This window comes from Arvicanthis niloticus, chromosome 9, assembly GCF_011762505.2.
Source record: "Arvicanthis niloticus isolate mArvNil1 chromosome 9, mArvNil1.pat.X, whole genome shotgun sequence".
Lineage (NCBI taxonomy): Eukaryota > Metazoa > Chordata > Mammalia > Rodentia > Muridae > Arvicanthis > Arvicanthis niloticus.
Window position 1 is genome coordinate 22,673,086 of NC_047666.1, and position 21,649 is coordinate 22,694,734.

The 21,649-nt window shown below is 48.8% G+C and overlaps 2 protein-coding genes and 2 long non-coding RNA genes across 6 annotated transcripts; 2 read left to right on the top strand and 2 right to left on the bottom strand.

The window, feature by feature from the left end:
- Positions 1 to 733: 733 nt before the first annotated feature.
- LOC143443458 (uncharacterized) lies at positions 734 to 1,693 on the bottom strand. Its single transcript, XR_013112461.1, has 2 exons — positions 1,563 to 1,693; positions 734 to 1,350 (listed from the first exon to the last, which is right to left on the bottom strand). It is a non-coding gene; the product is annotated as an uncharacterized LOC143443458 (long non-coding RNA).
- Positions 1,568 to 4,139, top strand: Pcgf1 (polycomb group ring finger 1). 2 transcript variants are annotated; one of them, XM_034511280.2, is made up of 9 exons: positions 1,568 to 1,686; positions 2,107 to 2,212; positions 2,329 to 2,481; positions 2,646 to 2,717; positions 2,850 to 2,955; positions 3,131 to 3,164; positions 3,265 to 3,351; positions 3,835 to 3,915; positions 3,995 to 4,139. In XM_034511280.2, the coding sequence occupies exons 1-9, from the start codon at positions 1,594 to 1,596 to the stop codon at positions 4,040 to 4,042; spliced, it is 780 nt and encodes a 259-aa protein (XP_034367171.1). In that variant the 5' UTR covers positions 1,568 to 1,593; the 3' UTR covers positions 4,043 to 4,139. The 2 variants fall into 2 exon arrangements, with proteins under 2 accessions (XP_034367171.1, XP_076796060.1); XM_076939945.1 differs by lacking the exon at positions 1,568 to 1,686 and adding an exon at positions 1,824 to 1,891.
- Positions 4,140 to 6,484: 2,345 nt separating this feature from the next.
- Lbx2 (ladybird homeobox 2) lies at positions 6,485 to 12,860 on the top strand. Of its 2 annotated transcripts, XR_013112459.1 has the most exons (3): positions 6,485 to 9,765; positions 10,732 to 11,418; positions 12,655 to 12,860. XR_013112459.1 is itself a non-coding variant. In XM_034512517.2 (2 exons), the coding sequence occupies exons 1-2, from the start codon at positions 9,570 to 9,572 to the stop codon at positions 11,118 to 11,120; spliced, it is 585 nt and encodes a 194-aa protein (XP_034368408.1). In that variant the 5' UTR covers positions 6,485 to 9,569; the 3' UTR covers positions 11,121 to 12,374. The 2 variants fall into 2 exon arrangements, 1 of the variants encoding a protein (XP_034368408.1); XM_034512517.2 differs by lacking the exon at positions 12,655 to 12,860 and having other exon boundaries at positions 10,732 to 12,374.
- LOC143443457 (uncharacterized) lies at positions 6,728 to 10,771 on the bottom strand. The gene is made up of 3 exons (XR_013112460.1): positions 10,642 to 10,771; positions 9,960 to 10,164; positions 6,728 to 6,870 (listed from the first exon to the last, which is right to left on the bottom strand). It is a non-coding gene; the product is annotated as an uncharacterized LOC143443457 (long non-coding RNA).
- Positions 12,861 to 21,649: the final 8,789 nt, after the last annotated feature.

Below are 21,649 nucleotides of genomic sequence, written 5' to 3' on the forward strand. Positions count from 1 at the left end.
ATTTGCTATGTAGCCTAGGATGATCCTGAACCTAACCATGCCCTTCCCATAAGTGCTTACAGGCCTGTGCCATTATTTTTTTTAACAATTTTCTTGAGGTCTAATTTACAATCCACTGTAGTATTTAAAGTGTCTACTGTAATTGGTCTTGACATATGTACATATCCACTAAACTAGCACCGCGACCAAAATGAGGAACCCATCATCAAAAACGTGTGTTCTAACCTATGATCAAAATGACTCTGCCATGCTGTTCGAAGAAGGGTCTAAAGAGGGACCAATGTAGGCATGGACAAGCAGTTAAGACCTGCAATGGCTCAGTGGTGATTAGGTGGCTTGGACCAGGGAGGTAAACCATAGCTCTAAGTAGTTGATTTACAAGTCATTAATACGTTCTTGATGCTTATGTACTCCATTCTGAATAGAACACTTTATTCCATTTATGGGCTAACAAACACACACTCCTTTCTGTGAGGTTCCTGTTACCTTCAATCTAATCATTCCAACTCTTAGACCCCATTCCTTCCATTAGGGCTCTCAATCCACACCCGTTTCTTTGACTGTTCCCCTCCACTCCACGCTGCCTTTCTTTTCTATTATCACATTTATACCTCTCACTCATCCATATGTCAATCATGGCCACACGAGTCCCATTTTCTCTAGAAAGCCAAAGCCTGTCAAGTTCGCCAGGATCTCCCCTCTCGCTCCAATCTCCAATTGTACTCGATGCTAATAACGCTTCAGAGTAAATTTATTCTTTTTAAGTTCCGCCGTAGGGACCCAGTGATGACAGGGTACCAGATCCGGGAACCCCTGTGTCCTCCCCCAGTGCGGGCCCGGGCCTATGCTACCGCAGGCACTCTCTACCCAAGTAACCTCGCTGTCAATCCTCCCCTCCTCCTTCGGCATCTGCTCTGCATTAGTCTGTCCCAGGCCTCCGCAGGCGCCGATGATTAAATCATCATCATTAACCAGGGCCTATTCTCCCCATCCACGGCAGCAGGGAGAGAGTGGGGAGTGAGATCGCCCGGTTCCCCGGGGGGTCTCTCCCTCCCCACCCGCCCAGGGCACCCTCTCCCAGACTTCGCGAGCCCGGAAAAACTCCCGCGGCGGAGACGGGAGAAGGCCCGCGGTTCGGACGCAGCTCTGCAACGCGGACGCCGCAGCGGAGCAGGGCTGCCCTTCATAGTGAGGACCCGAGTCTGAGGCGAGGTCGGGTCCCACGCTCCGGAGCTGGAGCGGCCTGCGATAGCCCGACCTCGGGGTCCCAGGGCACGGGCTATCTATCACAAGCTCCCGAAGCTGATCCAGACGTTGTGTGATCGCCGTTGGAAGAACGCCCGTGGGAGCCTGCACAGCAGAGACCCTGCTTCACGTCTCCCCCCCTCCAACCCCCCGACTCCAAACGACCACCGAGTGCTGGGGGGTGGGGGGGCAGCGGGCTCAGGTGAGCACACGGGGAGCTAAAGAGGGGCGAGGGCGGGGTGTGCCGGAAAACTAGCCAATCCAGAGAATGTGAGGCCCTCGTTGCTAGGAGACAAGTCCCGCCCCGCAGGCGGTACCGGAAGTGGCGGGCTGGGATCAGCCTTTAAGATGGCGTCTCCTCAGGGGGGCCAGATTGCGATCGCGATGAGGCTTCGGAACCAGCTCCAGTCAGTGTACAAGATGGACCCACTACGGAACGAGGTGCAGGGGCAGCGGGATGACTGCTGGGGTCCGTTAGCTGTGTGAACCCAAACGGAGTCGAGGACGGGCGGTGGCGGGATGGGCGCCCAGTGCGCCTGCGCAGCAACGGGGTGCGCGATACGCACGCGCGATTCTGGCAGGGTTGCCAAACGCTGGACTAGGACGCTTGCGCGTTGTGCCTCCGACAGCGTCTGGTCTCCCAAGGGTAAAAAGAGAGTCAGGCGGGTCCGCAAAGAGAGAGCACCCGCTGTGCGCGGAGCCCTCTGCTGGGCGAAGGGGGAGTGAGCTCCCCCAGTCTCTTGTCGGGGGGCCTGACGACCGAGTCCATAAACAGAAACTGCTCTGGAGCTGGGAAGTGCAGAAGGTGAAATGGGGAGGGCTTGCAAGACCAGTGGGGAGTGACCGAGGGTGTGTCCGCAGGAGGAGGTCCGGGTGAAGATCAAAGACCTGAATGAACACATCGTTTGCTGCCTATGCGCGGGCTACTTCGTGGATGCCACCACCATCACAGAGTGTCTCCACACCTGTGAGTGTCCCGGATCCTGATCTGTCCTCATCCAAGCTGGCTGCCAGCCTCTGTGCTGTCTGTCCCGTGTGTCGGGTTCCCAAGGGACCTGACCATCTCCATTTCTCCTCTTACAGTCTGCAAAAGCTGTATCGTGAAGTACCTGCAAACCAGCAAGTACTGCCCCATGTGCAACATCAAGATCCACGAGACACAGCCGCTGCTCAATCTCAAACTGGATCGGGTCATGCAGGACATCGTGTATAAACTAGTACCAGGCTTGCAAGACAGTGAGTGGCCACCTTATATGTGTGGGGCCTCCTGACTCTAATGCTGGGTGACACCTTGAAGTTTTGTTCCCAACAGTTTTGTTGGGAATCAAAAAATAAAGAGAGAAAGAGGTCAACAGCCAGGACAAAGAGAATTAACATGGCCGCCCTTCACCCCTTCTTAGGTGAAGAGAAACGGATTCGGGAATTCTATCAGTCCCGAGGCTTGGACAGAGTCTCCCAACCCAGTGGTGAAGGTATGTCCTTGGTGGTCATTTGGGGGAGGGGACAAGTAAAGTCCTCAGCATTTCTTTTGCCTGGTTTTGCTCTCTGGGGAGAAGGGGGGCATGGAACCTGTACCAGCCTCCTTAATATCTACTTCTTCTCAGAGCCATCCCTGAGCAACCTTGGCCTCCCTCTCAGCAGTTTTGACCACTCGAAAGCCCACTATTATCGATATGATGAACAGCTGAGCCTGTGCCTGGAGCGGCTGAGGTGAGGGCAGGTCAGAGGTTGCTTGAAGTGACCCCACTGGTGATCCAGAGCGAAGGGACTTAGGAGAAAGGGGTGAGGGAGTGTGTGTTCCCTTGAAGAAAGTTACTGTGGTACTGTGTACTAGGTAGGAGACAGGAAACGTGGAATGCTCTAACTTGTGTCTGTTTCCATCCAGCTCTGGCAAAGACAAGAATAAAAATGTCCTTCAGGTGAGAAGGGCTGAAGGGAGGGCCTCTTTGAAGGAGCTGTTTCTCCCATCAACCCTTCCCTCACACACCTGTCCTCTCCCCTCCCTCCCTCTGTTCCTAGAACAAGTATGTTCGATGTTCTGTTAGAGCCGAGGTCCGCCATCTCCGAAGGGTTCTGTGTCACCGACTAATGTTAAATCCACAACATGTAAGTAAACCCACTAGGTTATGTGAAGAACAAAGAACTGAAAGGGGAGGGCATGTCTGTCTTGTGGGCTTGTACCTGGAAGAAAGCTCCGGCAGGAAGATTACTTCAAGTTAAAGGCTAGCCTAGTCTATTAGTGAATTCCAGGCCAGTCTGGGCTCCAGAGTAAGACTTTGTCTTCAGAAGCGAAAAAGGTGGGAGCGTGGTCTGCTGAGATAACTTAGTCAGTAAAGTACTTGCCTTGCAAGCACCAGGACCAGAGAGTTCAGTTCCCAGACCTAAAAACAAAAACAACCTAGCATAGGAGTGCAAACTTGTAATGATCCCAGCACAGGCGGGGGCAAGCCTACCCTATTGATGAGTTCCAGGACAGTGAGAGAACCTGTCTCAGAAAAGAAAAAAGCTAGACGGGGCCTGAGGATCAACACCCAGAGTTGTTCTCTGGCCTCCACAGATAGGGACAGTCTCCCGCCCGTCTCCTCCTAGGTCCAGCTCCTTTTTGACAATGAGGTTCTCCCGGATCACATGACCATGAAGCAGCTATGGCTGTCCCGCTGGTTCGGCAAGGTAAGCTGGGTGCGCAGTGGGCTGAGGGGCCAGCGGGTGCTGAGAGCCCACTCACTTCTTCTTTCCCTTTTCTCCTTAGCCATCTCCTTTGCTTCTACAATACAGTGTGAAAGAGAAGAGGAGGTAGGGGCCAGGCTTGCTTCCACCCCCTCCCACCCCTCCCCAGATATTTATGTGAAATTAACTGTGGCTTTATTTTTTGAAATAAATGCTTTTAAAAAGCACTTCTCATCTTCCTTCTTACACACTCATGCTTTGGCCTGGGTCTAAGTCCTCTTAAGTCTCCCAGCCCTCACTGGGAAGACGGGTCTCCTTTATCTACCAAGTGGCCACAATGTCGTTCCAAAGAAGAGGGTAGAGGCTCGTGGGAACGGGAACCTGCCCTTTTGAAGGAATGCTATCTAGACGGCAGCTCTTGCTGTTCTCATATGCTGCAGTATATGATACCAGCCTCAGTGGATGTCACAACTCAAGTCGAGACAGGACATGTGGCCACTGTAGGGCTGAAGAGAAAGAGGAATATTTAAGGAAAATGCACATAATTTCATTCTGTATAGCTGGGAAATAGAAACAAGAAAGAAGGCACTAGGAGTGGCGTCTGGTAGAGCCAATCTGAGCCTAGGCCAGGAGAGTCAGCTTAGGGAAGGAGGTCCGTGAAGCCAAGATGAGGAAGGGGTAGTCGAGGAGCTAGTGTTGTTAACAAAATCTCAACGGGCCAGGAGATGGTGGCGCACGCCTTTAATTCCAGCACTTGGGAGGCAGAGGCTGGTGGATTTCTGAGTTCGAGGCCAGCCTGGTCTACAGAGTTGAGTCCCAGGACAGCCAGGGATACACAGAGAAACCCTGTCTCAAAAAACCAAAAAAAAAAAAAAAAAAAAATCTCAACGGGAGCCAGAAGCTGGGGTGAAAACCTGCCATCTCAGGCAAAAACAAAGCACCCAGCTGACCTTCCTCCCCAGCCAATGGAATGCCCCCCTCACTTCTCAAAAAAAAACCTCCTTAAAATGAACGTCCCTCCCTCTACTTCCTGAGAATCTGTCTAGTCCTCCTCCTGATTCCCTCTTAACTCTGTCGGGTTTTTTCTTAATAGTCCTGTATTCACTTCCTGTCAACTGGTTGCTTGCTCTACCGCTTGTGGTTGACGTTGTTTAATCCTGTTTGCAGTATTCAAGCAGAAAGCTTTTGGATTAAATGCGTGGGCTAGACTGAGCCACACCACAACTGAAAACAGGTGTCTATTGGCTGTAAAAGCCCCTGGGCTCTGACGATAACCCCAGGATCCTGTTCTATAGATAGCTATGTGGGAGAGTCAGAAAATATCCCCCCAAAATAATAAGGCCAGGAGGTGGTGGGGCACATCTTTAGTCACAACACTCAGGAGGCAGAGGCAGGAGAATCTCTTTGAGTTTGAGGCCATCCTGGTCTACAGAGCTAAAGACAGCCAGGGCTACACAAAGAAACACTGTCTCAAAAATTAAAGAGGGCTGGAGAGATGTCTCATCTGTTAAGAGCACTGGCCGGTCTTCCCAGAGGTCCTGAGTTCAGTTCCCAGCAACCACTTGGTGACTCACAAGTTTCTGTAGTGGAATCTGATGCCCTCTTCTGGTGTGTCTGAAGACAGATACAGTGTACTCACATACACAAAATAAATAATTCCTTAAGAAGAAGCAGCAGCAGCAGCCAAGACAATAGCAGGCAAGGCCACCCCAGGACTTTCTGGAGGAAGCCTCCGGCAGCTGCTCAACCTGGGATGAGCCTCGAAGACCAGCCAGTGTAAGCGTGGAGGTAAGGTGATTGTAAGGCCTAAAGGCTGCTCCTGGAGCTGAAGGGGGTCCTGGTATACAGCTGAGGGGAAGGGCTGTCAGTGGATGCAGGCCACGTGAGCTAAGAAGGCCTAAGCTTGCGTCCGGACTTTGCCAGCATTCACCATGTTGTCTGGAAACCTCACCAAGTTGCTTACAGGGCCAAGGCAGAAGTGCTGCAGATGAGGTTCCGACAGTAGGGAAGCTGAAGCTTGCTTACCAGGAGTCCTCGGCCAGCCTGGATGGAGTGCAGTCTCCAACAGTAAAAAGTGCTTGACTGCCTGAGGTAGGTGGCAGGGATCTGGGTGGGGGTGCACCTCTAAAGCTTCCCCTGTCTCCGTGCCCCATTCCTACAAAGTTGGGGTACGTGTTGGGAGGGGAGGATGTCAGTCTCTCCAGGGACCCCTCCCCCATGCAGAACAGAGCTGTTCCCAGGAGATGACCTCAACAGCAGTGCATGTTGGATTAAATATCCCAATGGTGTTTCCCTACTATCTTCCAAATCTAAAGTCTGAGAGCATAGCCTCAGGGTGTTCTCTAGGGTTTCTGTGCTCACCCACCCCGAGTTTCATAAGGAGTGATGGGGGGGGGGGTGTGCTGCTAAGCACAGCACTGCTGGAGATCTATCCCTGGCATTCTTCATATAGACATGGCTGGACAGGGCTGCAGCTCAGCCAGGGATGGAGGGAGGGAGGGAGGGAGGGAGGGAGGGAGGGAGGGAGGGAGGGAGGAAGGGAAATCAGAGGACTTGGGGTTAAATAGGATCAAAATCCAAAGTATGGAATTTTCAAAAACAATTTTTTTAATAAAATTTAAATCTATCAGACAGCAGCTTGCATCAGTGCCCCCTCCCACCCTGAGCCATTTAAATGGTGGTGGTGGTGGTTTTACTTAAGTTGTGCCTGAAGACTAGGAGGTCCTAACTCAGGAGCCCGGAGCACCCACTCTTGGAGATGGGGTCCTTGCTTTGAGGCTCGGGACAGCTGAAGGTGCTAAGGTTTGGATCTGGCAGGATCCTGTGGGCAGTGACAGCGGCGGCGGCGGCAGCACATCTCCAGTGGGTGCTGATGCTGTACAGCCACAAACTCCCTTCCGTTTTCCACCCTGATCCTGAGGTCACTCACATGTCATACTGGAAATCAGGCCAGTGCCTCTGGGAAAGGGAATGCAAAGTCCAGTGGAACTCGGTGCTCTTAGGATTCCTCAGATGCGCTGCTCAGGGCTGCCCGCTCTGCAGCCCGCCAGGGCCCCAGGCCTCAGCACTGGCAGGAAAGGGGTGTGGACCAGCCCTTGCTTTCTTCCATTTCTACCTTCTTAGCCCCTGGGGTTACTCAGCTCTGCTCTACAGTTCTTTCCATGTTGGGTGCAGAGGACCTGTTGTCCACTCTGTCTGCCCCATGCCACCTGAGACAAAGGACTTTACTAGAACAGTGAGCAGGACTACAGACCTGTAGAGTGCTGAACCTGTGGGCACAAACAACTAGGCACCAGGAAGCTTCTGCGTTCCCCAGTTGCTGCAGGGAAAACCATGAGACAGCTGAGTGCTCCCCTCAAGCCCAGAACCCACGTTTAATCTCTTAACATCCCTCATTAATCACTCATGCTCCCCTTGTCCCCCTCTGTGGATCCAGTTTCTCCCCAGCTCATGTTCCAAATGCTTAGCCAGGAGAAGCCCCTCTCAGTGGCCCCAAGATAGTCTGGACTAATCCCTGGGCATTGGTATGTCCTTGGTCAGTCTCTGATATTGGGGCATCTTATCTTGGCTTTACCTTCTCCAAGTCTCTGTCTTGCCCCAACCTTGTGTCTGAGGACCATCCCATCCTTTACCCGGGCCCATCTGCTGAAGGGAGGAGGTAGGCAGGAGAGATGGAAGGAACAGAAGGCAAAGCCCCTCAGGAGAGCCCCACTCTGTACACACAGGAGTAATTGAGAGCAGAGGTAAAAAGCACATAAAAGCCGTGTAACGGATACATGGGGAGAGGTTGCAGTGTCTGTTGGGTGACAGGACTGGGATGCGGTAGGGCAGTTCCCTCTGCCTCCTGGGATCCACTTTAATTGCATATTAAGTGAAACCACAAGGGGAGGGCTGAGGCTTGAAGGAAAGGCTCTCTAGTGCCCGCCCTACTCCTCCATTAATAACTAATCGGCAAGGTCCTGAGACAGCTCAGCTTTCCATTGAGGCCTGGCTCTGCTCTCTGACCCTGCAGTGGCTCCTGGAGCTTCAAGAGCATCCCCCAGGCTCCAGGGTACCAGAAGGCTAAGAGTATCACCAGAGGAAACCCTTTATGGGAAAACACCCCTCCTCATATTAAGGGAGGGTCCTATTGTCAAGGAGCCTTTGGCCCAGGTTTCCAGGGTCTCCTAAAAGCTTTTTGGAGCACCCAAACTCTAAGTTACACTTGCCCCAAGGAGTAGACAAGTGGACACTGAATAATAGTGGGAGATGAAGAGGCTACAGGAAAGGACATTGGGAATAATCCAGGAGAGACTGCTCTGGCTTTTCATTACGCTACCAACAAAACAAGCATAAAGAGAATACTAGTTTTGGCTCTGCACAGTGGCTCACTCCACAGAAGACTGAGGCAAGATTACTTTGAGTTTGAGCAAGCCTGGGCTACATAACAAGACCCTACCTCAATCATAAATTGGTTTAAGTTAAAGCCAAGTGTGGCATACAGTTTTAGTCCCTGATAAGATTGAGACCAGCCTAATATACATAATAAGCTCCAGGAGAGTGAAAGCCTATCTCAAAATAATAATAATAATAATAATAATAATAATATAAATACTTTGAACGAATAATTTTGGGTTGCTCTGAAGAGGCTTGTCCTTTGGGAGTACCAGTCTCTATTCCTGCATGATGCGAAGCCTCCAGCTATTTGAGTTAGATATACCAGAAAGGGAACCAGGCCTAGGCAACCTTACTGACCCAGCCTTGTTAACCCAGAGATGCCTTATTTCAGCTCAAGATGAGCTAACCCAGATGTGAATCAATGTGAAGGAGAAAGGGACAAAATACAGAAAGCAGTGAACAGGCCGAGCCTTCCTTCCGTTTGTCTTCCCTGAGCCTACAGGGAAATCACACCTGAACTATGAGGACTTAAGAAAATGATAAAGTCAGACCTATGGTAAGCCAGTAAGAAGAGCAGGTCCTCTGTGGGGACCAGTCCTCACTAGCCAGGGGCCCTCTCTGCGGTAATACCAGCCCAGGTCTCTGGGAGGTTTTCTGGTGGGTTTTAGCTTACTGGAACCTCCAGGCTACAGTGTGGCAGACTCGCCTGTCCCATTTCCTTGTGGTATCGTTTTATGACCGGTATTCCAATAGGCCAGGTTCTGGATCCTGGACCCCCACACTATACCAACCATCTCCAGCCACCATCTTCTCTTTAAGACCTTTTCCCAGGGTTGGGTGGGGAAAATAAGGCAAAGTTAGGATACTGAGTCCCTAACACAATCAGTCTGTTTCTCAGAACTCTACAAATCCCCAGCCCTTGAAGCCAGGGAAAGCAACTTTATTGCCCTGGAGTTTATGAGCGGATGCAGGGAGCCAAGCAGCATGCAATCGAGGGAAGCACACCCAGTTTGAATGTGCACAGAGCGATACTCAAAGTCAGAAGCTATTGGCTTCTTTCGACTCCATAGAATTAAGACTGCCAGTACACCTACAGGCTCCAGATTCACTGCGGCCCTTGGAGGGAGGTGGGATCCAGAAGGAGGGGACATGGGGCTTCAACTGAGCTCTAGGGGGCGGGTCCGAGGCAGGGGGCCCAGATCGGAAGCTGAGCGCTAGGGGCCTAGGAGGTTGTACAGCCAAGCGCAGCGGGAGGCGGGATCGCTACAACCCCGCTTGCCATGAACTCTGGACGTCAGCGGCGGACACCCTTTAGCATCGCAGACATCCTAGGTCCGAGCATGGTCCCCGGAGCACCTTCTGTGCCACAGCTTCCGGAGCCCGGCCCTGATCCCGCGTCGCCACTGTGTGCGCTGGAGGAGCTAGCTAGTAAAACTTTCCTGGGCCGTTCCCCGCGGGCTCCACAGCCTTCTGAAGGTACACGCCAGCAAGGCTGCGGACTTGAACTCTGTGTGTGTGTGTGTGTGTGTGTGTGTGTGTGTGTGTGTGTGTGTGTGTGTGTGTGTGTCCCCGTCCCTGTCTATATCTCTGTCTCTCCCTCCACTCCTCCTTCGCTCTCTCGTCCTTGGTCACAACGTTTTGTCTGACCCTGGCCAGTCATTTTTACCCACCTTTTGCCCTCTGCGAAAGTGTCAGGAGTTGCATCTCGGGCCCCGCAGGTCTCTGGAGTTAGTTCTGAGACTCTGCAGTTGCTCCAGGGGGTCGTAGGGACTGTGGGATACCGCCAGGCTGGAGAGAATCCTGGACCCCACTGGCTTGGTGCGTTCGCTGTATGCGGGGACCAAGAGAGGCCGTAGTGGAGACAAAACGCTTGAGCTGCAGGCAAGAAAAGACTGAGGCAGGGCTAGGACGAGGCAGAAAGTTCCTGAGACCTCCCAACTACCCAGCCTCAGCCCCAGCCAGTCACTTCTTGAGCCCTGTAGAAGAAGGTCCTTGCAGCACTGTTGGGCACAGGAACTGCCTTCCGCCTCCCTTCCCTTTTGGGCTCCTGGTGTTTTTAAGAACATATAAGCAGAAGGCTTTATAGGGCCACCAGGCCGGATGGGTCACTCGACCTCAATTTGGCCTTTAACCTACTACCACGCACAACCTAGAGCTCCAAAAGGCGTCAGAGAACCTTCTCCAAACTGCCTTGACTCCCCCACCAGATTTCTGGTCAGTCCCATCCACCCTCCACCCACTCAAACAACCTCATCTCTGTCGCCAACACTCCCACAGGCCTGCTGCACTTCGAATCCGGGTCCTGACTCGGTGTATAGGGATTGTGGTGCTGACCCGCCCCCCTGCTCTCACCTGCTTGAGCCCCGCGACCCTAATTTTTTCACCCAGACCCACTCAGCTCCTCCAAAGCTGGAGACTGACATTTCCGTCCCATCCTGGCAGGCAGAGCCGCCCGGGCGGCGCCACCGGGTCCTGGCGCTGGTGTCCGGAGACGCCGCAAGTCGCGTACGGCGTTCACTGCACAGCAGGTGCTGGAGCTGGAGCGCCGATTCGTCTTCCAGAAGTACTTGGCACCGTCAGAGCGCGACGGACTGGCTGCGCGACTGGGCCTGGCAAATGCGCAAGTGGTCACTTGGTTCCAAAACCGTCGCGCCAAGCTCAAGCGGGATGTGGAGGAGATGCGCGCGGACGTGGCCTCCCTATGCGGGTTGTCCCCGGGAGTCCTGTGCTACCCAGCACTGCCAGACAGCACTTCAAGCCCTGACCCTGGCCCTTCAGGGCCGGATTCTGAGCCCAACTTATCAGATGAAGAGATACAGGTGGACGACTGAAAGTAAAGCTGCTGCCAGCTCTGGATTCTAGGACCCTGGACTCCTGCTAGGGGCCTTGTCTGGGTTCTCGGGTGGAGGGTTGACACCCATTTAGCTCTGTTCTGTCCCTTACTCCACACTCCTAACTTTTCTTACTCATCAAGAATAAAGCCTCCCTTCTGCTGCAAGAAGCCTCAATCCTGAATGCCCGCAGCCCAAACCAAGACAAGCAGCTACTCACAGGGAAATTCTGTTCTGTTGCCTTGTGGCTCCTTTAAAACGGGCATGCTTCTTTTAACCCAAGTAGCCACCCTAGAAGGTAGGTGTCTGCTATGCTTATTTTTCAAAAGAGACTTGAGGTCAGGATTTGGACACGAAATCAGCTACTCCTCATCTCAGAGACTGGGCTTGACTTTCACCTTTGGAGACACTGGATGGAGGGGAAGTGGGCAAGATTCTAGAGGTAGCTTCCGGTCACTACCCACTACTGGCTACCTTTGTTCCCAGGACTCTGCCTGCAGCTTCTAGAGACCTAAGCACTAACCTTTAGGTTGGCCTCTAAATAATAACGTGATCTTTTCTCTATTCTTAATTAAGCTTTACTAAGTTCCCTGCGTTAAGAGAGCCAAAGTAAGTTTAGTGTGGGCACACACCTGTGTTTCCAGAACTCGGGAGGTGGGAGCAGGAGAATCAGGAGTTCTCTGTCAGCCTGGGCTGTATCACAGCACACACACACCCTGCAATAAACAACAACAACAAAACCCTTTATGATGGGACATAGTAACACACCAGTGTCTGGAAAGAGGGCACCACTCACTTCTACCTTTGTCCGGGTTTGGGAAGCTGGGATGAGACTGGAGAGAGGAGGGCAAAGCTTCATCTGCAGGTCCTCAGACTACCGACTGACTCCCCTATCTCCTTAGCTGGGATTTTGATTTTGATTTTACAGACTTCATAAACAACAGTGCCATTTCACAGTGTTAAAAGGTTGTTCATAAAACTGGAGATTTAGCTAAATGGACAGGATTTAGTCCCCAGCAGGGGGCAAGAAAACAAGTTGGACATCGCTGAAGGCTAAAATAGTAAAAGGCCCCATAGTAAAAGGAGGCATTCTTTGAGAGACCAGGAGCAGTTCTAGTGGGGTCCTTGGAGCACTCTGGCTTGACCTGCCAACCACCACAAACCAAGAACGCTGGATGAACCGCTCTTAAGGAGTCGTTGTATACGAGTTACCCCTTAGCTGCTGGGTGTGGTCATCCATGCCTATAATCCCAGCACTCAGGAGGCAGAGGCAGGCTCATCTCTGTGAATCTGAGGCCAACCTGGTCTACAAACTGAGTCCAGGACAGCTGGGCCCCATTACATAGAGAAACTCTGTCAAAAAAAAAAAAAAAAAAAAAAAAAAAAAAAAAACAATAAACAAATATCCCTTAAAATGAAACCTACCATCTGTCTTAAGTCCATCCCCTCCCCCAACACTTTCAGGACAAGTCATCTTAGCTGAGGCAACAGAGTCTTGTTAGCTGGTACTGAGCCATAAACTCCTTTCTTCCAGTGCTCCCTAAGTCCTTGTCCAGCGGGTGCCACCTCCTCTCACACTCCAGCCTTGGATGACAAATCTGCAGCCAGAAGGAAGGTGTGACGGTGTGCACCTGTGTGTACCTGTAATCCATTTCTTGGGAATCGAAGACAGGAAAATTGTGAGTTCAAGGCACATGTTGGATAAGGCTCAAGTCGTACCCTTAAGCTTGATGTATGCTTACCCTCCCTCAACCCAGCCCCTTCCCTGTCTGCTCTAGATACAACCCTCAGTTATATATTACTCTATTTGCAGAAATGGAGGGGAGGGGAGGGAGGGAGGAGGGAGAAGCTAAGTGTAATGTCCATCTCTGGGAGAGACGGTAGGTAGCCAGGGTATCAGCAGTGTGAGTGTGACCCTGTCTCAAAATACAGATTAAAAACAAGCCAAACAAATTGGCCTTGGCATATAGCTCAGTTGGCAGAGAGCTTGTGTAAGTCAGATGTGGTGGTGAAGGCTTGAAGCTCAGGGCTTACTATGTAGAAGCAGGAGAATCAGTTTCTAAGTCTTCTTTGGCTACATAGTGAGTTTGAACCATTCCAGGCTAAAGGAGACCTTGTCTCAAAACAAATAAACATACTAAGGTAGACTCTGGACAGATGTCCACTCCGATGGCCCTAGAAAAATGTGCAGTGTAGACTAGGAAGACAGTTCTGTGGGTAAGAGTGTGAAAGCAACAGGATTTGAGTTCAAATACTCAGCACTCATGTTAAATTGTGCATGCCTGCACATGTCTGTAACCCCAACTTCATTCGTAGAGACAAGCAGATCCCAAAGCTTACTGCTGAGCCAGCTTAGGCAAGATGGCAAGATTTAGGTTCGTTGTGAGACCCTGTCTCAAAAAAATAACGCGATGAGCTGGGCAAGGTGGCCTTTAATTTCAGCTCTTGGGAGGCAGAGACAGATGGATCTACATAGAGAGTTCCAGGCCAGCCAGGGGTGCAAAATAAGATTGTAGAAGGAGGAGGAAGAGGAGGAAGAGGATGAGGAAGAAGAAGAGGGAAAGGGGGGAAGGGAAGGTAGAGAGGGGGAAGGGGAGAAAGACAGGAAGGGAAAGAAAAGAAAAAAGAGACCAGGTAGTGGTGGCGCATGCCTTTAATCCCAGCACTTGGGAGGCAGAGGCAGGCGGATTTCTGAGTTTGAGGCCAGCCTGGTCTACAGAGTGAGTTCCAGGACTACACAGAGAAACCCTGTCTCCAAAAAACAAAAAACAAACTAAAAAAAAAAAAAAAGAAAGAAAAGAAAAGAAAAAAGAAAAGGAAAGAACAGAAAGGAAAGAAAAAGAAAAGGTGGTGTTCTGGGCAGGCCTTTGAGCACAGCTCTTGGGGGCCAGAGATAAGCTGATTTCTGTTTGAGGCTAATCTGGTTTACACCTTAAAAAAGTGTGAAGCCTTAGAGAAAGAGGCATGTATTCTTCTGACTTCCATAAGTGTGTATATAGGTGCAAACACACATCTTTCTCACATGTGTACAACACACACACACACACACACACACACACACACACACACACACGCACAGGGATTACTTGAAGACTTACTGAACACAAATTGCTGGGAACTCAATGCTCTTCAGCTGATTAAAATTTCTGGCCTGATGCCCAGTTTCCGGGTGATGTTGATGATGCTGGCCTCCACACTCGGAGATCCACAGTCCCAGGAATTCGGGACTTTATTAGTTTAAAAAGCAATTCACTCACACCTCTCTTTCTTCTTCTTCTTCTTCTTTTTTTTTTTTTTTTTTTTTAGTTTTTCGAGACAGGGTTTCTCTGTGTAGCCCTGGCTGTCCTGGAACTCACTCTGTAGACCAGGCTGGCCTTGAACTCAGAAATCCACCTGCTTCTGCCTCCCAAGTGCTGGGATTAAAGGCGTGTGCAACCACTGCCCAGCACAAACAACTCTATGAGGCAGGGATTGCCTCTGTTGTACAAACAAGGGCTTGAGCTCAGATACTGAGAGACCTGCCTCAGGGGCCCCAGCTCATCCCAGCTGACTGTCTACTGTGAGATACCTGCCTCAGGGCCCCAGCTAATCACAGCTGACTGTCTACTGTGCAGTACTTTAAAGATCCTAAATCATAAACAATTAAAATTTTGTCTACAGTCTATATAAAAGATGTGTCAACAATCACAGAAAGGAAGGAAGTAGTTGGAGACTAAACTCAGTGATAGAGAGCTGGCTGGCTCTCCTCCCAGCGATGGAGGGGAGCGGAGGGAGGGAGGAGAGAGGAGCTAGTTACAACGTCCATTTCTGGGCAGAGATGGTGGCCAGGGCATCAGCAGTGCAAGGGTCTGCATCAAGCTGTGTTAGTCCCACTGGCTCCAGGCAAGATCTATAAGAAGGAACTTCTCAAATGCAACCCCTTGAAGAATCTTCAGGCAGTGGGAGGAGGTGGAGATTTGATCAATGAACACAGGAGAGGTCAGAGAGTGCATAGCAAAAGAGACAGGAAATGTAAACAGGGCTTCGGGTTACATAACTGAAGGCTGTATCTAGGACAGTCAGGGCAGGGACTCGGATGAGGGAGGGTGAACATCCATCAAGCTAAAGGGTGAGACCCGAGCCTCATCCATCCATGGGACCCTACTCCTGAGCACCGAGCTCTAGCTGACCAATGTGTCCCCTAGGGCTAAAAACAGGACAAAGCCCACTGTCTCCTCTCTGCCTCTGGTATCAAGCTGTGAGCCTTGGAACTTCAGAACTTCACTCTCTGGAGAGATGGCTCAGTGATTAGGAACACTGGCTGCCATTGCAGAGAACCTGTGTTTGATTCCCAACATCCACATGGTGGCTCACAACCATCTGTAACTCCAGTTCCAGGGGATCCCGTGCCCTGTTCTGGACTCCTCAAGCATATATGCCCACCCAGGGGAAGAACTGCTCATGGTGGTATCTTCCTACAGGAATTAGCAATCAAGAAAATCCTTCACAGACATACCCTAAGGGCAATCTGATGTGTGTAGAGCATCAGTTAAGATTCTCTCTCCCTAAATAACTCATGTTACATTGACAGCTGAAGCTCACTGAAATAGGGCAGTATACAGACATATATGTGCATAAAATAAAAGGAAGGGGAAAGTGAATGTTTTTTAAAAAACATTTTGGCTATGTGTAGTGACAAATACCGTTAGCCCAGCATTTAGGAGGCAGAAGCAGGCAAATTTTTGTGAGTTTAAGGCTAGCCTGGTCTGCATAGTGAGTTCCAAGACAGCCAGAGCTACATAGTGAGATCCTTTCTCAAAAACAAAACAAAATAGTGTTTGTATTGTGTTGGGCACAGTAGTACATGCCTCTAGTCTCAGAGCTCAGGAGGCAAAGTTAGATTCTGGTCTGATCTGCACAGTGAGTTCAAGGCCAGCCAGGATGATAGAATGAGCACCATTGTGTGTCTGTGTCTGTATATGGGGTGGCGGTGGGGAAACACGTGTAGAGGTCAGAATTCTGCCATGCAGGTTCCAGGGATCGAACTCAGATTGTCAGGCTTGGTGGCAAACATACTGACCCACTGAGCCATCTCTCCAGCCTGATTTCATTCTTGTGGCGCTGCAGTGACCACGAGGCTGAGGTTGTTTGTACTTAACCACAGAGAGTGACAAGCCATGTTCAGCGTCCACTGCCTTATCCACTCCCTATGACTCTATGATGTAAGATTTGTCTGTATCCTTATTGGAGATTTTTAAAGATTCATTTTACCTCTTTTTTTTTTTTTTTTTTCAGAGTCTCTCTACATTGTCCTGACTGACCTGGAACCTACTATGTAGACCAAGTTAGCTTTAAAATCACAGAGATCATTTATTCATTCATTCATTTAGGTTTTTTGTTGTTGTTGTTTTGTTTTTGTTTTTGTTTTTTGAGACAGGTTTCTCTGTATAGCCCTGGCTGTCCTGGAACTCTCTGTAAACCAGGCTGGCCTTGAACTCAGAAATCTGCCTGCCTCTGCCTCTCAAGAGCTGAGATCAAAAGTGTGCGCCACCACCACCACCGCTACTACTACCTGGCTTATTTTACTTTTAATTTATGCATGTGTCTATGTGTATGCGCACAAGAGTGCTGGTGTCTACAGAGTCCAGACGATGGTGCTGTACCCTTTGGAACTGGAGTTACAAACAGTGTGAGCTGCCCCGGGGGGTGCTGGGAATTGAACTGGAGTTCAATCAAAAAATTGATTGGATGGCAGAGGTCCCCTGGAACCCACATGGCTGAATTGTGACACCTACAATGTGTTGTTCCCCTCCCTGCATCTACAGACACAGACACACAGACATAGGTGCTCATGGTCCAGTGGGTAAGGGACTTATTGTCAAGCCTGCTCACAGTCCCAGGACCCACCCGGTAGAAGGGGAAACTGAGTCCTGCAGATTATTCTTTACCTGTCCACACATACTATGGCATGCATGCACACACATGTAAGTAACCAAATGAACACATAAATGTAATACAAACTTTTAAAAGACTTATTTTACCTATGTGTATGTGTATATATGTGAGTGTGTCTACACACTGGAGCACAGTGGCCAGAGAAGGCATCAGACCCCTCAGAGATGACATTACAGGTGTTTTGCCATCTACAGTAACTATTTTATACCCAGTTTGTTATGTGAGTGCTGGGATCTGAACTCTGGAACTGAGCAGCAAGCACCCTACCTATTGAGCCATCTCTCCAGCTCCCCTATCCTCACCTGATAAATGAAAAATCAGACAGGAGTGCCACCAGCCAGAGGCCCCACAGTAAGGGAGAAGCAGGTCATAACCAACCCCTGCTTTGATGGCCTGGAGAAGACTCTCTAGTCTCCAAGCCATTTGAGCTCAACTGGTAAGGGGCCCTCCTACAGGCCGCAGTGAGCCCCACCTAGCAAAGCTCCTCCCACAAGTCCTTCCAGACACCCCTCCCCCCAACATACACTCTACAGCCACCTTCCTGGTTCATTTCTTTTCAACTTTCTGTTGCATGCACTCCTCCTCTGCCACCAGCTTCTCAAGCAGGATGCTGGCTTCCTGGTGACAAACAAACAGAAAAAAGGGACTGGAGAACACAAGAGAACAAGAGAGGAAGGCAAGCTGGGCACAGAGGTACCTGCCTCTAACATCGCCACACGATTTCTATGCATTGGGGGCCAGTCTAGTCTACATAGTGAGTCCCGGGCCAACTAAGGCTACATAGTGACCCTGTCTCAAAAAACAAAAACAAAAGAGAGGATAGGGAAAGGCAAACCCTAAAGCGTAGTCTTGAATGGTACAGATTGGGTAGGGGAAATTGAGGTGGAAATACAGGGCTTTGCTGTGTGAACCTATTCCCAGGGAGATAAAACAAATGTAACACCAGATAGACCACAGTAGACCAATGTAAAGACACTACCAAAATAGAACTTGGTGACACAATGAGTTTTATTGGGATTATTTACAGGAGCAGAGGGGACTCAGACAGCTGTATCAGCAAGGCCCACCCCAGCCTGGGTGACAGCTCACAAAGGCTCACTGCACAGCCTGCAGACAGCTCAACAGGTTGAAGAGTGCTCTTTCCAGGTGGCTCAGTTGGTTGTCACAGTGAGCCCATATAGTTCCTACTCTTCTGTGCAGCTCAACTTGGCTAAAAGTGAGGAACTACCACCTAAATATGCCAGGGAAGGGAGGAGCCTAACGAGTACGGTCAGCTTCAGGGGAAGCTACACATCCCCCACACACCTGGTTAGCAATGGTATAGACCCTCATATTATAAACTTTGCATTGGACCAGACATAGCCAAGGGTCCTCTGTGACTTTTCATCTTGTAGGATGTACTCTGGTTACAATCTTGTTCTCGGAAGACTCCATGGCCTCCTTAATTAAGAGAACAAGTGGGTTCATATTGTCCCCAAAGTTTCCAGAGTTTTAGATGACTTGGTAGTCAAGGGTCAGATTTTTACAAAAAGCTCTGTAGACCTCAAACTCATGCCTACCTTTAAAGGTGTGTGCCATACCCCCCCCCCCAAGCTAAGCTTAGACAGTTTTAAACAACCCAAACAGTTTTACATAAAACTGCTGACTCAGTTTCTCCAATTGGTTAAAGTCTAACACAGTAAAAAAAATGTAATTGTCTTGATTAGACACACATTTTTGTCTTTTTAAGCTAGTCTTTGCAAATATCACATGTTGATCAGTATAACCCTGGTTTTTTGTTTTTTTTTTTTTTTTTTAAAGATTTGCTTATTTTATTTTCTGTGTTTAGGTGTTTTCTTGCACATATGTGGGTCAGCATGTGCATGCTTCATGTCTGTGGAGGTCAGACGAGGGCTTCTGATCTCCTGGAAGCAGAGTTGTGAGCTACCACTTAGGTGCTGGGCACCAAAGCCAGGTCCTTTAAAATGGTAGCAAGTGTTTTTAATGGCTGAGCCATCTCTCCCGTCTAATCTTCAAAAGTTTAATAAACTTTAATCATCAAGCATATATATATACATATATATATATATATATATATATATATATATATATATAATATATGTCTTTATATTCTATCCTTGTACAGGTTTATTCAGACACCCTGCGGCTTTAGTCTTTCATTGTTTGGCTGCATTGTTTTTCATTCTTAGAACAAAATTAAAAAAAATATATATCATACAAAACCCATCCTCAACCACAATATTTCCTTTTCTGTTTTATCCTTTTTACAAAAACATGACCTCATACTTAAATCATTGCCATCAGTTCTCCCACACTCATCTACTACTTCTTGTTTTCTTCCTCCGGAGAACAGACACGGCACCTTGTAACAGAGTAAGATTAATTACCCGTACACCTGCTGTTAGCCACCAACCTTTTTCATTGCAAGTCTGAAGCAAGCCTTTTCTTTGCTCGCATTTTGATAACTTTTCTTTCTCCCTCTAGTTAGAAAACAAATAGTTTATATTTTAGCAAGGGCCTTGACATCTTGTCAAAATGACCTTGATGTTAGGAAATACAACCTTGCAAACAAGAAATGGCAGAAAAGAAAATACAAAGTCAAAAATCCCTGCATGTTAGCTCCGTAACTGCAATTTTAGACGAGACATTTATTAATGTCTTTTAACCCTCATTGGAAGGAGGGGTATTCTTTCTTTTTTTCTTTCTAAGCCAGGACATTGCCTCTTGGAATGGCCCCTCCCCCTCCACTTGTAAAACTGGATTTCTTCTTTCTCCCTGGAGTCTCTCTTCTGTCTTACTTCCTTTGAGGTTTCTGTTTGGTGATTTGGACCTTGGCTTCCTGGAGCCTTGCCTTCCCTCATTAATCTGATTTATGGTTGTCAACAGTATCTAAGCTTCTGCTTGAGTTTCTCCTTGACCCTTCTTACACAGATCTTTTGCAGCCTCTGAAGAGCTATGTTCCTGCCTCTCTAGTCCTCCATTTCTGTGTTCCCTGTCTGTCTGCTTAGTGCTCAGTTACAAGTGTAGTGTAAATCTAGCATCCCTTGCCCCAAAGGCACTTTTATTTTTAATCTCAAATCTTTTTTTCATCTTGTTCTTAAACCTTTCTAGAAACACTGTGAGCTCACCTTCTTTTCTTGGTGTACATTAAAGATTCTTTTGTCTAATGTCCCCTTCGTGGTGGCAGCCCCCTCTGAATGACGGCCAACCTATTTCACACATTGCTGGAGCTTTCCTTGAGACAGTCCAACACCATCTGCGACTTTGCATGTCTTATGTCCTCTACCTGGGATGTTCTCAGGCAAACGGGTTGGCTCTCTTGTCTCTTTTAGATCTTAGATTAAATGTCACTTTGTCACGGAGGCTATCTCTCATCACTGCTTTAAAAGAAAAGAAAAAGAAAAGCATCTTAATTTCACTGTACTCCTTGTTTATACAGCTCATATGTGGCAAACTGTGTTGTGTGCCTGGTGCCTCTACTAGGTACTGCTAATTCATTAAATAGAAGGGGTTTTATTTTATTCATTATTAGTGGTGTGTGTGTATGTGTGTGTGCGCGCGCACAGGCACGTGTGTGTTTCTCCTTCCACCATGTGCAGTCCAGAGATCAAACCTAAGTTGTCAGTCTCAGAAGCGAGTGCCCTTACTGACTGAGTCATCTCACCAGTCCTCTAAAAACAAAACAAAACATTCTAGTGGATGACTACATGTTTGAAATAAAAGGAGGACTGTGAAAGGATTCTTAAGATTTTTTTTACTAAGCAAAAAAACAAAACAAAACAAAAACAAAACCCCAAAAAACTAAGTTAAAAAATAACTTTAAAATATTTCCTCCTATTTTTAATCATATATATTTCTGTGTGGACATGTGCAAGCATGTGAAGGTGCCTCCAGAGACCAAAGACGTCAGAGCCCCCAGGAATTGGAGTTACAGGCAGTTTCAAGCCAACTGAACAGGGGTCCTCTATATGAGCAGTTAAGTTTTAATTAGTTGATTTTGAGACTTCTTGACTTTGGAGGCAGGGCTCATGAATCTGTGGCTGGGGCCAATTTGTATGTGTCCTATAAGTGATTGGTATTACCTCAGGACCACTCACTCCTCCTCCTCCCTGCTCCAGACCAAGTTCTCAGCACAAAAGAGATTTATTTGCCCCAGAGGGATGAAAGGCAGGTAATAAGGGACAAAGACAGGAGATAGAGGACAGAGGGAAAAGAGGAAGGGAACAAAGGAGAAGAGACAAAAGGGGCAAGGGTATTTATTCTGGAGGACCAAGAACTGCCTCTGGATAGAGAGGAGACAGATATGGCCCATAGATAAATGGAGTTATAATGGTAAAGGGGGAAACCTGTGTTAGGATGAGGTGTTTAATTTGGGGTATGCTAATCAGGTAAACTAAAGGGGTCTTTTGATTGCTAGACTTCAATACTTTGCTAGCAGGAACCTTGGTAGTCAGCCTCAGAAAGAGAAAGTGGCCAAATAAGGTAATAGACCTGGGTGGCTAGCTTTAGGGGTGTAACTTAGTGGTTTTTGTTTTTGTTTTGTTTAGGAAGGCAAAGGAAATGGAAGAGGAGGGAATGGTTTTGCCAGAGCCGTG

Bases quoted from the DNA above. Each gene is read 5' to 3' on its own strand.
- Pcgf1 (XM_034511280.2), top strand. From the start codon at position 1,594: ATGGCGTCTCCTCAGGGGGGCCAGATTGCGATCGCGATGAGGCTTCGG. The intron at 2,956-3,130 runs GTGAGGGCAGGT...GTTTCCATCCAG, and splicing joins CTGTGCCTGGAGCGGCTGAG to CTCTGGCAAAGACAAGAATA. The intron at 3,352-3,834 runs GTAAGTAAACCC...GTCTCCTCCTAG, and splicing joins TAATGTTAAATCCACAACAT to GTCCAGCTCCTTTTTGACAA.
- Lbx2 (XM_034512517.2), top strand. From the start codon at position 9,570: ATGAACTCTGGACGTCAGCGGCGGACACCCTTTAGCATCGCAGACATC. The intron at 9,766-10,731 runs GTACACGCCAGC...CCATCCTGGCAG, and splicing joins GGCTCCACAGCCTTCTGAAG to GCAGAGCCGCCCGGGCGGCG.